Source organism: Miniopterus natalensis, chromosome 13 (genome assembly GCF_054644295.1).
Source record: "Miniopterus natalensis isolate mMinNat1 chromosome 13, mMinNat1.hap1, whole genome shotgun sequence".
In the NCBI taxonomy this organism is placed as follows: Eukaryota; Metazoa; Chordata; class Mammalia; order Chiroptera; family Miniopteridae; genus Miniopterus; species Miniopterus natalensis.
Window position 1 is genome coordinate 25,257,420 of NC_142093.1, and position 19,204 is coordinate 25,276,623.

The following is a 19,204-nucleotide window of genomic DNA, read 5'->3' on the forward strand; positions in this document are numbered from 1 at the left end:
ATTTGTCCACACCATATTTTACACTGTAGAGTCTAGAGCTGGTGCTTTTGAAACTTGACCTTCCCAAATTTTGTCCAGTGGCCTACTTCTGGGGCATTTAACCTGTGGCTTAAAGGTGACCATCAACTTCCGTGTTTAAGAATTACTTGGAGTGAGAATCAGACCAGATTTGATGTCAATGGCTGAGTGGGAAGATTTTAAGTGCCAAAGACGGAATGAAAGAACAAAAGCGACACTGCAACCCGAAAATAGGATTGCCAGAGCACTGTGGGAAGTCTCAGAAGGAGGCAGGAGCAGTTTGGCAAAGGTGGGAGTCAAAATCCACCAACGGCCTTGATTAAGGAGTAAAAAATTCATTGCTTGCAACATTTTTTCCTCTATATAGGATGGGCAGAGAATTCACCCGTGTTTGTTACTGTATCTTTTGAAGTCCTTCAAAGGACATAGTTTTGCTTATAATCATATATTAGTGAATGTTGGAGCAGCAATTTCCCTTTTTTATGGCTTTCAATGTGACATATTAAGCTCTAAAGAGCCAAATGTATCTCTAAGGTTGGCATCCCCAGACTCCAGTGGCATGAGCCAGGAGCACAAACAGGTTAGGACCAAAGAGACAGAAATAATGAGGGAGGACTGAGGATGTGGCATATTTAGTTCAGTCAGATCCTGCCATTTGCATTGTTTAAATAGAGGATTGCCAGGAGGCAGAGACCAGCTGTAGTGCTGTGTCACCTGCAAACTCACTGAGCGGACAGAGCTTATTTTCTATCCTGACATTGACAATAGTGTATGAAAAAGGTGGGACGTAGGAGACCTTAGAGCATTTTAAAAAGCACATCAACACCTTCTCATATTTCTATGACGAAGATAAGCATTGACTTGACTTTCTCTAGAGATCAGGAAAACGCTATTGTTGTTCTTGGGAGAAGAATATTTCCCTGTATGACTTCAGCTCTGCCCTGGTTTGGGGGAACACTGCGGAATTTTACTCTGTCCTCAGGAAGAAAAAGCACTTTCTGGAGCTAAAAGGCCTGGGTGTGCCAGACTACCCCAGGTTTACCACTTCTCCCACCTGTGCTTCTGACTAGATGTGGTTGTGGTATGTTTATTATTTACTCAGTGAATGCAATCCATGAAAACAGAGAAACTGGACAGGTAGGGCCCTGGAATGAATTTTACGTGTGCCCTGATTTGACTATGAAATTAGGCTGAGATAAGTGGACATATGGAGAGTGTTTTGAGTCTTTGCCTGATCTGCTTCAGGACCCTGGCCTTGGAAAAGCAGACTTTGGTGTGCATCTTGGTCCTGTCCAAATATACCCGGCCCCAGCAGAGGAGACCTCAAGCCTAGGGTTGTTGATAGCTCCAAACAGGGTACTCAGGGTCAGTCACAAATTACATCTGACATTGGACTGTACCAGAGACCCTCCAAAAAGACTTAGAGGCCTAGCAGATCTATCTAATACTTAGAAACAAACCCAAAAACATAGCCAAAATGGGGAGACCAAAAAACAAGCCCCAAATGAAAGAACAAGAGAAGTTTCCAGAAAAAGAGCTAAATGAAATGGAGATAAGCAATCTCTCAGATACAGAGTTCAGAATACTGATTGTAAGGATGCTCAACAGCATGAAAAGATATGGAAACTATGAAGGAAATTAAGAATGGCATAGCAGAAATAAAGATTACATTGGAAGGAATAAACAGAAGATTAGAGGAAGCTGAGGATTGTTTCAGTGAATTAGAAGACACAGTAGGAAAAATTACTTAATAAGTGCACATATGTAGATCTCCTATTTCCTTTGGTTCACAAAGCCCAGTCTAAGGGACATCTACGCCATGGAGAGAGCTGACTTCCTTCACAACAGTTCCCCAAAATCAATGACACTATGCAGTTTTAAGTGTAATTTGGGTCTGCCTATTGTACACAGACCATTATACTATCAGGACAATGGCGGACAAGCTCCTAGCATCCCGCCTGTAGAATCATGGTGGGACTTTAAAGGAGTCAATATCCTGGTGAATTCAGGTACTTATCCTAGTGTATGAAGCTTTCCTTTCCATTCTAGTTTGATCTTTCAGAGCTTGGTGGAAGCCCATCGTGCCCAATGTGATAGAAGGACAAGGGCCGTGGGAGACTGCATACCTCTTTAGGAAGACCTCAGATCCCCATTATGACTTCTATTCTATTTCATTAATATCTGCCACTCAGAACATTTCCCCCTCCCCTTTGATTATGGAAACCCTACAGTCTCCGCAAAACCTTCTCTGATCAAATTGCCACCTCTTTGAACTGTTTTCAGCACCTGAGATCTGGACAGCAATATTTAGAGGTTGCTCACTTTCTTGTGTGTGTCTTCTGTTTCACACAAATTCCTCTTATTTCTATAACTACATCACAAACTTCTTGGGGGTTAGAGCCAAATTCCATATTTCCTTTCAGCTCCCAATATGAAAGACCGAAAGACAAATGATAGATGATAAAAGGAGCTAAGAAACTTCTAATAAGAACGAAACCGAGAGTTTGTGGTGTGTTGTTCTTTTTGATTATACAAAATCATAAGCAGTGGGGGAGATTCACATGCACAGTTGGTGAGGAGCACCTTCTGTTTATTGCCATTCCCTCCTGGAACCCATTCACCCTCCCACCTTCCCTCATTCATTTTATACACCACACTTAAAATTGGAGGCATAACCTTGTTCAAGAATGTGCAAAACAGGAACACGGTAATGAACTCTTGTTGCTGCTATAAACTTGATGGATGGCTTGTGGAGGAAGGGCATTAAATGGCAATCTTGGTCCAGTGATTAGCCCTGTGGCATTCCTCCCTTGGAGCTCATGCAGATCGGCATAGCTTTCCTTCTGCTCTAGGTTTCCTGTGGGCTTCATTGTGTCTGCCAAGAATGTTTCTGGGTCTTCGCTGGAGGAGAAAGGAGCAAAAGTCTTTCTGCTTCTTTCCAGCATTCCCACTGCCTTCCTCCATCTCACTTCCCCCAAGCCACCTAACTCAGAACTCTAGCTGTGCTTGATCTGGATAAAACCTTATGTGCTACCTTGACCTGCACTTTCCCTCTGACCTCTGCCTACCTCAAACTGCCAGGACATAAAGCCTGTATTCAATGTCCTACTTTTTGCCTGAGATACAGAATTCCTGCCACAAGGAGTGCTCAGGCTCAGTTTTCCCAGATGAACCATACAGTGGGTTAGCTCTTGAAGTAGTTGCATGTGAATTGTATTTTCCATGTCTGGCTGTGTTTCCAGAGCAGCGACAGGGGGGCTCTCAGGAACCGGGACAGTACTTTCATAGTGACTAATTATACTAAAAACAGGACTATTTTAACTATTGAATGTGACCTGACAATGAGAAAGAAAGTGAGAACACTTTTTCCCATTATCATTTGCTTATAGCAATGGGGCAAATGTTTATGCATTTGTGCTGGGCTTTTCTCTAATTGTTTTGTGTACATTTTATTGACAACTACTCTGGAGCAGGGAGTGTCAGCCATTTCTCTTTGATCTCTCACTTTATAGCTCCTTACACAGTAGTAGTATTTTTTAGATCTTGTCACTCCTTATGGATCATGGACCAGCAGTATTGGTCTCGCCTGGGAGCTGGTTAGCACTACAGAATCTCAGGTCCCACCCAGACTTCCTCAGTCAGACTCTCCTTATTAATTGTTCCCCAGATGACTTGTATGCACATTAAGATTTGAGATGCCGTGATATAGGAGACATCTAGCAGGAACTCATAAAGTGCTCATTGCATTAACTAAAAGAAAAATTCTCTCTTGCAAAGATGAAATTCTGTGTCTTGGCTAAAAAGTTCTGGCTGAATATACATGTTACTAGAATGTTAATTCCAAGGGGAGACAGAGAAGTAGGCAAAAACATGGGCAAAATAAGTCAATAAATATGGTTGACTTAGAAAAGAAATTTCTATTAAAAATGATGTTTTGATAAGATAGTTTGGACCAATTTTTAACAATGGACACACCCTTTCAAAGCATTTCCTCTTTGGCATGGAATAGGCCAGTTTTGCACTTGGATTTTCTCTGCTTGGATCAGGCATTCATCGACTTCTAGGACATCAAGACTGAGCAGGGAGTATGAGAAATGCTGAGCAAAAACACCTGCATGTGAAGGTGTAGAAATATGTGTTGCTTTTTTCTTCTGACTTGGACAGTCTGTAACTATCCAGTACTGATGCAACTGTAAGACTCTCAAGGTGTAATTTCTCTTTAATAAATGAGTGGCAGCTTTGCAAAAAACCACGCATTACATGGAGAATGTGCATGGGATGTGGCATTGGAGGAATCCCACCTCCATGACTTCCTAGCTGTTGATCTCAGGCCAGTTACCCAACTTCCCAGAACTTCATTTCCTCACCTGTGAGATGAGCAAAGATACCTGCCTCAGCTGCCACTGAGGGTTGGTGTTGGAGATTGTGAGCTAATAGGTATATGAAGCATTTCAAAACCATAAAATTGGAAACCAATGCAAAGATATTCATACTACTGTTACTACTACAAATAAAATGGATGAGACCTTTGCAAATTTGTTTCTGTATGTCTTACTTCTCTCCATCAGAGAGCAAGATGATCACCCTCCTATATAATATATTATCTGGGCCTATATGTTACATTCAGAGATATTAGAGAATAATAGATTACTGTATGTGCATTGGAGTCAGAATGCGTGGGTTCATATCCTGGTTCCATCACTTATTAGGTACATGATATTGGGCAAATCACATAACCTGTATGGCTTCAGGGCCCTCACTGTAAAACAGGGGTGATGAGATTATGACAATTAAATAAAATAATGCATGTAAAGCAGCTTATCTCAGTTTCTGACAAAATAATCACTCAACAAATGACAGCTGTGATTGCTGTTGTTCACCAGTTTGGGAACTTCTTTAGAGCAGGACTGTGTATCTTTATCTTTTTTGCCTGGAACATCCAGCATTAATGTTCTAGGTACATAAGCTTCCTCAAATCATTCCCTTATCTAATTAACCCGTATCTTGTGGCTCATGAAGAACTTGTGGAATTATTGACTGATGGATGGATTATGCTTCTCTGAGTTTGTTTGATCTCTCTTGGAGTTGCTCACAAATGGAACAGAACAAACACAACAGCACATACACTAGTGAGAAGGAAGTGTCCCTGGCTTGAGGAAGCTCATTAACTCTACAAACCTCATCCTCACAGGTGTCCAGGGAGTGATGGAAGTCACAATCACTTACTCTGTGAACCCTGATAAATCATTTGATGGGTTCGCTGGTGTCATCCATCAGCCTGCACTTGTCTTGAGTACTTGACTGAAATCTATAAATCTACTCCCTTTAAAAAGCCCCAACAGGCAATCTCTGATTTGGCCTCATTTTCTTGAAGTTAGCATGGAACTTCTTTCTCTGTAGATTTTTGTTGTTGTTGTTATGGAATTTGGTGCTGTCTAGGCCACGATCCTTTCCCCCCAAAGCAAATGTCTGCTTTACTAAATGAAAAGTCACATCTTAAGTGTCTTACTTGATTGGACTGAGAAGTTTTATGTATATATAAAGGAAAGCATAAGGGGGCACATTTTAAATAAGTACATGAAGACTGGCACCTCGATTTTTAACATTCAGTGAAGAAAACAACAACAACACACCAGCCTGAGTTCTCTATGTGGTCAGTCAGACCATGAGCGAGCCTGTCCTCAGTAGTGGAATCTCAAAGGCACTCATGTCAGTGTGATTAAGGGGAGCTCATCCTTCCTCAAATTGTAGTTCATCTACACATGGACTTTGCAGCCCAAACAAGTAAGTCCACCCCAGATATGGGTTTTCATGTATTGAAGCCAATCTCCTCAAGAACATGTGCCACGTTGACTAAAATCCCACCGTAAGCGATTCACCCCTTTGAAATAGTCATTAACCACTTCATGTCTTTTTAAAAAGGCAAATTGTACTGGAGGAGCCAATTCATGAACTCCTTAGACTTTAATGCCAACACATCCTTCAGATGCTGTTATTTTTACTGGGAAAGAAGAATGGAGGATAAGATTTAAAAAATATTGAGAGCCTGATTTGAGGAAGAGCTTCTGAATGGTTGGGAAATGACCCAAGAGGCAGAGATGACAGATTCAAGAGCTCTGCATGCCATCCCCTCCAGTGTGCCCAGCCCTGTGCGGCCCTTTGGAGGAATATGAGAAGAGAGAGGGCCACAAGGAGTAGTAAGTGTGTGGCTGAGCTGAGGCACCATGAACGGGGAAGCAGAGCCTCCACATACCTTGTGTTTGTAGGCACTTGTAACTTTTCAAAGCACGCTCACATCCAAGTGCAAATTACATGTTTATGAAGCACTTGGCATCAACAATTGCTATCTCTATGCCCAGATTCTCTCAGAATCTCAGACCCACTGGGGTGGTTAACTTCCACTTTATTCATTGAGGCTCCTCTGGCATTTATCCCTCACTCTTATGCTTTTCCTCTCTGCCTGTTCAACTTCTGAAATGGTCTGAACTATAAAAACACATCTCTGATCATTTGATGCCCGCGCAAGCTGGCAAGGGTGGATCTGAGCCCCATAGGAGAGGTTTACGGAGTGTGAGATACAGGCCGTTTATTTGTTGGGGAGCAGGGTAGGCAGACAAGCGGGTCCATATTCTATTTGAGTCTTTTACTGTTTAAAGCATCTTATTAAGTCATAAATGACCCAGATGGATGTGGTCATGATGGGCATGGGCTAAATGAGGAAATAAAAATGAATAGTTTGTCCATCGATCGGAGCTTGCTTTTAGATCACATCTTTTTATTTTAATACCATTCTATTAAAAAAAACACAAACCTAGCAAGAGTCCCCAGGGCAGAGCCATGAGGCTATTTTTAACTTGAATATTATGCTGCCTTAATCGTATCTTCTCTGAGTAGACAAAAACATTGAGTTACTGGCAGAGAGAGGGGAAAAAAGACCAGTTCATTTTCTGGTATATCTGTGAGCCCCAACAAACATTTGAAGGCCTCTGCCACAGCTTGCCTTGTCAAGAAAGGTCAGAAGGGCAAGCATGGCTGAAGCAGAAGTCTTAAAAGGTGATGTTGCTTGGCTGTTGATTAGAAAATTGAGGATTGTATTTGATGGAAGCCAGGAAAGCCTTGTTTAAGTAACCTATGTCAAGTCTTGCCTCCTGGGAGGCTTAGCTGCTGAATAAAAGGCACTAAAGCAGGGGTCACCAGGACCATGAATACCTTGGAGCATTAAATGGCCAAGAGGGTGGAGGGTCTTAGAGATCGAACATGTAAATTAGGACCTATCTATGCTTTCCTAGTCCAGTGAGCATCTACAACATGTGTATTTTTTATTACTATAAGCTTGCTGGTTCACAGTGGGTGCTATGGACTGAATGTTCGTGTCCCCAGCCCCCAATTTATATGTTGAAGCCTCAGTTCTCAATGTGGTGATGTTTGGAGGTGGGGGCTTTGGGGAGTAATAAGATGAGGCCCTGGGAGTAGAGCTCTCATGATGGAATTGGAGCAGGTATAAGGGGGTAAAGAGACCAGAGCTCTTTCTTGGCCATGTGAGGGTATAGCAAGAAGGCAGTTGTCCACAAGCCAGGGTGTGGATTCTTACAAGAACCTGACCACGCTGGCATTCTGGCCTCGGACTTCTAGTCTCCAGAACTGTAAAATAGAAGTGTTTGTTATTTAAGCCGCCCAGTCTGGTATTTTAGTATAGCAGCCAGAGCAGACTAAGACAGTGCAGCTCTCACTTATATTTCTTCCTTATAATCCCTCTCAGCAAAGGAAACCCTACACTACCTTTATGGATAAAGAATAAGGGACTGAGGTGTGGAGAGTTATAAGGAATATAGTGTTGGGAGCATCCATAACATCACTAGACTTCAAGAACTCTGTTTTCCCTATCAGACTCCCCCTCCCCCATCCCAACACACAAAAAGAAATCAAAGCAGAAACAAACAAGCAAAACCCCAAGCACATAAACACAAAGCTCATACATTGTTCTCTTTCTGAGCTGGGCAGCTATTAGATATCGTAGAGTTTATTTTAAGGACCCACCTTGAAACAGTTGAAAATAGGAGACTTAATGGAAACACTAAAACCACATCAACCCAAAATGTGACAAGAAAACAGCTTCTTGTGTTCCTGGTGAAGCAATAAATACAAAAAAACTGCTTATTTTCAGAATATTTATGGAGAACAGGAAATGAGGTAAGGACTTTCACTTCTAGACACTAACTCACGTTTGTTTGACCTGGGTCAATAACGACAACTTAATTGGCCAAATTCTTACATTTCCCAACTGCTTACTAGTTACTTTGCAACTTAACACAGGCATCTCCGTTCGTCAAACCCTTGGACTAAAGACGGTCTCACCAGGAGCTTTACCCACAAATGAGTTGGCACAATGGAACTTGAAGGCAAAAATGCAAATCAGATCATTCATGTGGTTGCTCAAAATAACCCATTTGACTTCCATCATTAACTATGACACTCAAACTGGCCCCACGGCCATGTGCTCCATGGCCTCCCCCAGCTTCTGCTCTGATCGTGCCTCCTACCACCTCCCTTTTGTTTGATCTCCAGCTGCACCATATAGACGCACTACACGTGCTCAACCATGTTCTTTCTGTGAATTGGATTCAGACTTAAATATCATCCATCTCAGCAGCTTTCAACTGTGGATGTACGTTAGAATCATCAAGGGAGCTTTAAAAATGATCAATATTTGGCCCCACCCTAGACAAATGGAATTTAAAAACCCCTGGAATAGGTAGGCCTGTGCATTATTTTAAAAGCTACCTAGGGGATTTCAAAGTGTAACCTGAGATGACAACCACTGAACCTTGCTGTCTTTTTGATGCCCAAGGACTCAAATCCCCTCTTCCCATTCAGAGGTCTAACCGCCCCAACTCTGGTCTCCAGTTTTTTACTAGGAGCCCACAGAATCATCAGCCTGTCCCTCTTGCTTTATTTCAGTAAGTAAGACTCAGCATTCCTTTGCCCGTTAATTCTCAGAATCACAGAAGGCCGGGGTAGGAATGCACCTACCTTATCTAACAAGAAGGTGCTCAGGGAGGCAAAGTGGATCGGAACCCACATTTTCTAGCACTGTCACCATCATGGTTTTAATTGCCTGATTTACTTCGTTTCCTTTTATCTATGCTGAATGAGGCCCAAGAACTTAGAATTCGGAGGGTCCTCAACTTTTTTAGTGTGCTAGCGACAGTTTTCGTCCAAGAAATCTTCCTTTATAAGTCCCTCTGTTAACTTTCCTTTCCCCTATGATTTGGAGGTGGAGGCTGGAGTGTCAGACTAGTGTTCTCATTTTTATATGCAAGTAAATCACTTGATTATATTTTTTGTCCTTATGTTATCATGAATATTTCAGATGAATTTTATATGGTTCATATTTATGGTTTGGGAGCTATTTCACATTTTGGCTCATTGCGGTTTCATCTGCATATACGGTGTCTCAGCTGATGTTGATTGGTCTCATTTACATTTTCATCATGCTCCTATTTTCAAAGATATTTTGTTATACCCTGGCTTTTCTCTCCCCTCCAGTGTTATAATAGCACGGTAGATGTGTTTTTAAATTGCTCTCATTTCCATACATAATTTTCCTGGTTACCATAAATCACCACATTGTCACCTAGTCCCCCCACCCTATTCAGTGTAATCTTCACACTTATACCAAGCTGACATATGGCTCCGAAGTAATTAAAGACCATGTAAACAGTTTATGGTGCACTTTGCAAAGCCACTTCACATTGCAGAGAGTGTAATGATTTCCTTTCCCCCGCAGCCAGTCCCAAAGCAGTGGAGAGGAGGTTGGAGATAGTGAGTGCTGATTAAAACTAAGGTGTGAACAGTAATCATTTCATTTCCAATGGAGATGCTCCTGCTCTGGTTCTACCAAAAAGCCTCCTTTCCCTTTTGAATTCAAGCAGAGGGGAGTGGGGTGAACTGGGTTAATGAAAGAAGAATCATCAGCATGGGCTGAGGCAGAGTTATTGGATCCTTTCAATCATTCTAACAGGAGGAAGGGGGGACAATCAAGGTCATCAAATCCCAAACCACCCTGCCCACAGGGACCTTTCTCTTCTGGATGGGAACAGGACTAATTTCTTTTTTAGACCTTAGTTGTTTGCCCAATTACTGACATCCAGTCCCCACTATTTTTCCAGCAATGACATCAGTTTTTGTTTGTGGATCTCCCTCCCCCACTCGAAGTCCACGTGGTTGGGGTAGATGCTTTCATAAGCATGGAGCCCACTGACCCAGCTGCAGCCAGTCTGAGTATCACATTCCCTTAGCTGCAGTGGTTGGGCCAGGGATGGTTGTGTGGCCTAAGCAAGTCATACAAATCTGAAGATTTTGGGGGATGGGGCAAGAAGAAGGTTAGCTCTTTCCTTCTGAATAGAACCCAAGATGGGAAGGCAGCACAAGGGCTGCCTGTCTGGCCAGCAGGGGCAGGGCTGATGGCTGAAACCAACATAATGGAAGCAAGACCTGAGGGAGGGAAAGAGGCCAAGTCGTAAGTACACTGAACCTGAGCACACAAACAGAGATGTTTCTGGAGCCATTCTTCCTCTTGACCATCAAGTTAAATGAGCTATTAAATCCCCTTTCTTGTCCCTTCAGCCTGTTTGAGGTTTATTTTCCTTTGTCTCTCACAGCAAAGAACCCTAACAAATGCAGTGTTTGTGTTTGCACATATTAGCTTGTATATTTTTGTCCTGGGTTATATTTTAAACTATAACTATGTAAATGCCTAGATTATAGTGGATTCTCAGCCAGTATTCGTGTGCCTTTAAACTTCTACATTATTTATCATTATTATTCATATTATTTAGTATTTTCTTTTTATATCTGGGTATCTTGTCTCTCCAACTAATTATATTTGTTTATTCACTCATTTTTTATTCATGCATATACCAGTTATTTATTGCATTTAATCTGTGTGAGGCACCATGGATCCAATATAAAGTAAAAGCAAAAATGTCCTTGTGCTCATGGAACTTCTAGTCCAATAAGGGAGTTAGAAATGAATTAAATTATCATCTAAATAAGTGTAAATTTGCTAAAATGATAGTCCGCACATAGAGACTAGTGGTGATATGAGAATGTATATATTATGGGTTATCCCCTTATTGGAAGGCTGGGGAGGGCTTTCCTGGGCAAGTGACACTGGTGTGGGAATCTGAAGGATGGGAGGAGCCGGCTAGATTAAAAGGACAATGTGGAAAGGACACCTCCCTCAGAGGAACAGTGTGTGCCATGCAAGGCCCATGGTGGGCAGCACTTTTATGAACTAAAAGGGGGCTAGTAGAGCAAAAGAGAGAATGTAGAGGTCCAGTTTCTTTTTTTATCTTAAGAACAGTGGTAAGGCATGGAGAATGTGCGCGTGTGTGTGTGTGTGTGTGTGTGTGTGTCTGTGTGTAAGATGGAGGGGGGTGGGGCGCCAAAGATGGAGCCCTGGAATATCTGAACTTTCGAGAAGAAAGATGGAAGGATGGCTGTGGAGTAGTCTGGGAGGGTGAGAGGGCAGGCAGAGGGGTGAGATGGCACGGAGGTTAGAAGGGAAAAGAACATTAAGAACAGCATGAATGGCCAGTGACATCTAAGGCTGCATATAAGCACTAAGAAGACAAAGCAGGAGTCACTAGATCTGCCTGTGACGATATTGTCGGGAACTTTACTAGAATATTAGTGTCAGACCATCAGTGGACACATAGCAAGTGGGCACCCTAAGGAATAGTTGAAAGGAAAGGAGAGGGAGGCAGTGAGTATCGGCCACTCTTTTGAAAGAGTGGTAGTGATGGGAGGAGAGAGGAAGGTAGCAGGGAAGGAAGGTAGAATTCATACAGAAAGCTTTTTCTCCCTTTTTAAAAATAAGGATAAGTGGACCTTGGCCACACGTGGAACATGAATGAAAGGGATTTTATGAGTTGTGGAGAGGGAGATATTGGAGAGGAAATCAATATTTATTAAGTTCAAGAAACTAGTTAAAAACTGAAGGAAGAATGAGAATGCAGGGGGTAGGTTGGGGAAGGAGCTGAGAACTCCTGTAGAAGGTGAGACAAGGGATGAAGGTGAGCGTAGAGACCGAAGGGTACAAACAGTCTGTTCAGAGTTCAGTTCAGTGCCAGGCTCTCTACTAGTGAATGTTTTTGAAGCCTTAGGATATAAAAGGTACTGGGGAAAATAAGATCACTTTAATTTTCTTTCTGGCATCTCAGTGTGTCAGTGCAGGCTGATTAATAAAGACATGAGGCAGAGATGGACAAGCTGTGTCTGAGGAAGTCAAGGAGTTTCTGAGCCAGCTGCCCTGTCTCTGAAATTATTGCTATGTCAGCTCAGCTCAACCATTAAATCACCGCAGAAAGATCGTGTCTGACGTTAAACGCCCAGTTAGGGGTCAGTCACATTGATGGATTGAACTTGATTAAGGTGGATTATTTGTGATATCTGATATTCCTGTTTTTAGAATAATTTTGATGTAATTATAGGGCTGTATGTGGGGCAAGGCATATCTAATTATCATCTGGTCTATGTTAATTCCAGGAAGGGCAAAAGCTAATTCATCAGGAACACACCTCGAGCCAAAAGCTCTGCAAGTCTGTTGCTTTCCTGGTTCCCTTATCTCCCAATTTCTGTGAGTGCTGAATGTCTTCAAGAAGGTAAATCCTGAAGACTGCAGGTCTTCAACTGAGCCCTCATGCAACTGGAGGATGCTTGCACTTAGAAATTAGAGGTCACATAGACCATCTCCCCCTTTTAGAACTCCTTCTTTAGCACCCAGATGAGGAAACCAAGGCCCTGAAAGATACAGTGATGTAATCAAGGTTACATAGTAAGTTTCTATTAAAACTAACACTCAAATCCAGAATTCGGACCACCCTCCTCTAAGCAGGTAGTTTAATAATAACTACCTGATTTCTGTCTCTTCCACTAATGGATTTCTTTCTCATGTTCTCAGACCTCAGTAAATATTCTCCTTAAAGGGTAGAATGGCAGGGGGGTGGGTGGGTGGAGGAGTGAAAGAACCAAGAGGAAAAATTGAATAGCTTCAAGAAGGAGAAACACAGGTAACCTGGGGGATTGCTTTCATTCCCTTCCGTGTAATTTGGTTATCCATTGCTGTATTTATTGGCATTTAAGTCCTGAATTCTGGCTGTTGCTGCAGTGGGGAACACATTTTCCTGGCCCTAAAGGCCTGAGAGACATAATCAAGAGCCTTCAAAGGGAGAGTGGGTTACCTTAAATATGGGAGAATTCCTTCTGCTTTTTATTGCTCTTTCCCATTTTGAAAAAAAATCCCATTTGGGGAAATCCCTGCGTTAAACTAGCCCCATAAGAACTGAATGAACATTTACATTAACAAAGGAGTTTTCTCTTTACAAAGGAAGTTTTCTCAGGGTTGTAAACTTTCCCAATACTTTTAAATGTTTATGTATCAATTAACTTGTCAGCATGACTTGGGAACAGGAAGCCTACAGAAGCTCTAAAGCGCACATGTTAGGCCTGCTGTCAATTAAAAATTAGTCAGAAATGATAGAAAGTTTCCCTGAAAATGAATGGATGTCAGCAGAGAAAAGAGGCTTTTGTTTATAAAACTTCCACTTACAGGTACTTTGGAAGCAACACCTAATAGAAGAAAATGGTGAGGATTCTTGGGTCGTTTATGCTCTTTCAGTGCCCCACTCTGAAAAATCCCACGTTACTGTTAGGAGCTAGGATACAGAAAGAAAACGGGGGGGGGCAGCATGAAGGGGGCTCTGGTTCCTGAGCAGAGGGCATCCCGCTGGATGGGACCGGAGGCTGCTTCCCGTGGCCCAGTCGAGGCCTTCCCACACGGTGTTGTCAAGTACGTACATTTTCTCCAGGTCCCCAAATCCCGAAAACGCTCCTTTTGGGATGACTTGAAGCTTGGTGAGGACAAACCTCCTGAAAAGAGAGTGGACACAAAATATCACAGCCTACCCATTCATTGATAAGCACTCGATTGCCTAGCGTATTATTATGAGCTAGCAGCAAACATGGACTGTGTTTGGTACCATTCAGTGATGGTTGCAATAGCTTTTCCATGGCCTTTCTTCCTTCTCACCACGAAGCAGTGATGTTGGTATTATTGTTAGCCTCATTTTGAGTAAAAAGAAACTGAGATTTAGGGAGGTTTAAAAAGTTGCCCAGGGTCACAGAGCTCATGGCAAGGCTCATGGACCTTGCTTGCCACCACTATTCCTTGTTGCCTAACCGTGGCCGTAACACCCTTTCTCTTCCTCTACTCCAAGCCCAGTACCTCTTCCCTTATTGTCATTCAGAGCTGACCTTTCTAAGAGACAATGCACCCAATAGAAGAGAACTTCCTTCTGCATGCCCATGGCTCCCAGCCATCAATCCATCGGTACTTGTGCTTGTACGCCCCAACTGCCCTCCTGCTACGATAGGTGACCAGGACCTTGGACCTGGCTAAGAACAGCTCCTCCAATCCACGTCAGGTCTTGTCCCCTCTTCTAGTCAAGGCGGCCACTGCAATATTTTCCCTTCATTCATTAATTTTATTGACCCATGGCTGCTTCTCTCCTGGATCCTGCCCACCAATATACAGACATGTCATTTCTCCCATCAAAAAAAAAAAAAAAAAAAAGTCTTTCCTCAACTCCCAGCTACTTGAAATATTTGTCTCCTACTTTTCTCAAAATTCCTTTCAACAGCTTCTCAATTCAAGGAAAAACCCCAATGATATACAATGGCCTACGGGAGCCTTCAGGATCTTCCCGCTCCCCCTTTCTGTAGATGCTCTAATTTCAATTTTGACAACTCTCCTCTGTTCATCTCCTTCTTGTCACAGTGCTCTCTTGCTAGTTCTTGGACATGCCAGGTTCCTTCTTGCTTGATGTTTATGCATTTGCAATTCTTTTTACTTGGGACATTTCTCTTGCAGATATCCTCTGGCTTGCTCCTTCAGCCTGCTGTTTCCTCAAATGTCACTTTCTCAATGCTGCTTCCTGTAATCACCCTATTAAAATGATAGTCTCCCCAGCCTGGCCCTGGACCCCTTTCCTGCTTAAATTTTTCTTCATAGCTCTTCAGAATACTAAGAGAGTAAACTGAAGCCAAAATATGGGGGAGGGTGGTTTTTCTGGACTTTGTAGCGAAGGGAGTTGTGTTTTGATGACACACTGGTACATGAGATGAAACAGGGAAGGCGGATGCAAAGATCCATTCCTTTCATCTGTCTGATCTCTCTCTGCATTCCCCCCCCCCCCCCCTCTCATGCATTTTAGAGAGAAAGGTACAGAAATGGATGACAGGCAATTTTCAATGAAATATAATCTGGAAGCTTTCCATAATTTATAAAAAATGTAAATCCTACGGTTCAGAAATCTCAATGAAGCCCAGGATAGGAACAAAAATAAATCCACTGCCACATTTCTATTAGTTAAAACTGTAGAGCCATTAAAAAAAAGTATTTTAAATGCAAACAGAGAAAAAAACATATTATGATCAAATAAAAAAATAATTAGAAAACTTGTAAAAATATCTTCAAAATTATTAGGGAAAATAATTGCCAATTTAGAATACTATACCCCAAAATGATTATTTTCAAGTGTGAGGGTAAAGACACATTTAAACAAGTTTAATTAGCCACTAACAACAACGTTTTAGCAAAAGATTTTCTTTATAGAATAAGAAAATTTAATTTAGTGGGAAATAACAAAAAGCAAGAAGAGATATGAACAAAGAAATTAGTGCTCCCTACTGAATAGGTGGGTTTTCATAATTGTTGGAAAACTTACCTATTTATTAAGAAATGCTAAAAAAATATTGACCAAGAACTGGGTCACAAATTTGTTTCAAACAAATCATTTTCTTTGATGATGATGCAATTAAATTACTTTGAAATCAGCAATAAAAAATAATTAACTCTACCCCACCCCCAACACATATACGCTCTACTAGAAAGCCTAAGCCAAACCAAACTGAAACTAAGATCCTTTTAAATGATATGGGTCAAAGAAGAAATTACAATAATAGTCAGGAATTATTCGGAATTGAATTATAATTAAAATATAAATATAAAACTTATGGGATGTAGCTAAACTGCTACTTATAGTGAAATTTGTAGCTTTAAATTAGTATACCAGAAAAAAGAAAAAATATGGAAAATTAATGAGCTACATTTCCACCATAGGAAACTAGTGAAAGAACAACAGAATCCTGGAAACAGAAAACTATAAAGCCAATATTTCTTTATTCCATTTGTGGAATAAAGGTACAAACTCAAAAGCAGTTTAATAAGAAACATCGGTAAAATGAGGAGCTGTTGATAGAAATGTTCTGAGAAGATAAACACTTAGCTAAACTTAACATAATACATAGAGCTTAAGTTCTATCTATACTAACATGGTATTTCACAATTATAAGGTTAAGTTTCTACATAAATTTATTGCTGAGATGGGTAAAGAGTGTTCTTGTAATATTGAAAATATTTATTACAGTAGTTTCAAGGACTCTTGATTTGTAAATCTAACACTAAAAATGATTGTCATAAAAAAGTAGCATTACTTGAATGTTTATTGGAGAAAACTGTTTATCACTTAAAGTTGCAAACTCTACTATCATGGAAGGTTTTAACCAGAAACTTTCTGATAATTAATTCATTATGTCCTTATTGATTTAGCTCTAATTAATTAATATAAAATGTGTGTGTGAATTTCTTTTACATAGGGAACACTGGTAAAGGCAAAAGGAAAAGGAACTTTATTCTTAGTGAATTTTCATTTTTGAAATAAAGTAAGTCAGTCTAACAGATTAACTTAAAGCACATTGCAAAATTTAAGTATGCCTTGAGAGAAGAAACCTAAAGAAAATGGAGAGAAAAAATAATAAAGATAAGAGTAGAAATTAATTAAAAACAATAAAGAGGATTGGCAAAACAAAAGCTAATTCTTTGGAAAGATTAATAGAATAAAAAAATATTCATTTTAAGCAAGAAAAAAACTGACATACAACAATGAGAGACATAAAAAGTGGCACTTAACTACCAGTATAATAGGTTTTAAATTTGAGAAACCTAAGAATAATTTTATAACATTAGATTAGAAAAATCAGACAATCTGGACAATTTTCCTAGAAATACAAACTTAACCAAAACCGACTCAAGAAGATATAGAAAAATTTAATACATCTATAAACATTAACAAATTGGGTTGGAAGTTTCAAAGCTGCTCACTATAAAACAAGATCAGCATCATATGATTTAAAAAGTAAATTCTGTCTTTTGAAAATAATAGAAAACCTCAATTGTACACAAATTATTCCAGAGACTAGAAAAAGAGAATACTCCCCAACCCATTTTATGTGCCTGGTGTAATATCAGGAAAAAAAACCAGACGGGGACAATAGAGGGATGGGAAGATTTAGGCCAATCTCACTTAGTAATGTAAATGGAAAAGTTGAAATAATATAGTGACAGTATATATCCAATAGAGTGTAAACAAATAACACATCATCACCAGTTTGGATTTTTCCTAGAATTCAAGGGTTGCTAAATGTCAGAAACCTCTATTAAGGAAAATTTTCACATATCAGGGACTAAAATAAAAAAGCCACATGGTTTTCTTGAGAGTCATAGAAAATGTATTTGATAAAAACCAAAACCCACTCATGATAAAAACCTTTTGAGGAGGAAGGGAGAGGAGGAGTGTCCCTAACCTGCTAAAGGATGAAATCTCTCGACGGCTGCAATAGCTGCGATTCTCAGTGGCGCAGCGGTAGACACGCCCAGCTTACGATGCGGAGCTGGCAAGGGTGCCTGCTACCGCTCTACTCAGTGCTGTGCCAGGGGCCTTGTCTATACAGTAGGAGAGGAGAAAGGTATGTCAGGATTACTGATTTAAAAACTGTCATTATTTATAGGTAACATGATTATCTATACAACAAAGAAACTTCATTCTTAAAATAATCAGAAATTATTATTAGAACTAATAAGAAAGTCTAGTAAGGTGGCTGGCTATATAATTAGTACACAAAATAGTTTGCATTCTTTTAGTATTTTAAAGTGTATCAACTACAATGACCACAAAACTTATACAATCTAAGACATTAAGAAAACGAGACAGGGATTTATGAAGTGCAACAAAATATTTAATTAAAAGACATTAAGAAAAGCCCTGAACAAACAAAAATAGCACATTATAAATGGGAAGATTGTGAAGATATCTATTTTAATGAATATTAATACATAAATTAAATGCAAGACCCATCTAAGGCACAATAGTTTTTGTTTGTTTTGGTATGTGTGTATGGAAATCGACTAGCTGATGAATATTCATATGGAAGAGTAGCCAAAACAATTTTGAAGAAGTAAAGCAAGACTGGAGAAGTTACATGTGAGGCAATATGATTTTTATGAAGTTACAGTGATGAAAATGCTGTGGTATTGACAGGGACTAAGAAATAGACCAATGAAAGAGAATAAAGAGCACAGAAATAGACTATAAACAAAAGAAAATGACAAATGACTGGGTAGCATTAAAAAAATCAATGGAGGAAAATATGGACTAATCAATAAGGGATGCTGTTGATTATCCTAGTGGAAAAAATAACATAAGCCCTTTGCTTATTGCCATAGTAAAATCTCAGTTCTAGGCTTACTAAAGATCTAAGTGAGAAAAATTGAAACATTAAAACTTTAAAATAAAATACAACATTCTGTTTAGAAGACTTTCTTTAAAAGAGATACAAAAAATTGCACACCTAAATTGGAAAGTAAATTTCCAATACATTTGACATTATTAAACTTAACTTTTCTGTAAAACAAAGAAACATAAAATAATTGAAAAGATGAGATATAGACTTGGGAAAAATATTTACAACACATACAACTGAAAAAGTGTTAGTGTGCAGAATATAAGGAACTTTACAAAATAACACAAAAAAATACATACAACCCAGTCGAAAACTGGCAAAAGATGTGAACAATTTATATAAGAGAAAATCCATATGGCCAATAAACGTATGAAAAGATGCTCAGATTCACTAATAATCAGGAGAATGTAAATTTAAATGTTAATTAGATACCATTACATGCCATCTCATTGGCAAACATTAAAAGGAAAACCTCACAATGTCAATGCAGCAGAGGCCGTGGAACAGTGGGACATTTTCTGTACTCTCGATGAAAGGGCGATTT

At 40.1% G+C, this 19,204-nt stretch overlaps 1 protein-coding gene across 1 annotated transcript in view; it reads right to left on the bottom strand.

Annotated features, from left to right (window-relative positions):
• Nucleotides 1-19,204, bottom strand: part of FSHR (follicle stimulating hormone receptor) — a 130,342-nt gene that overhangs the window by 57,871 nt on the left and 53,267 nt on the right. The window contains 1 exon segment of the mRNA XM_087823912.1: nt 13,879-13,950. Coding sequence (XP_087680038.1) covers nt 13,879-13,950 — 72 coding nt within the window.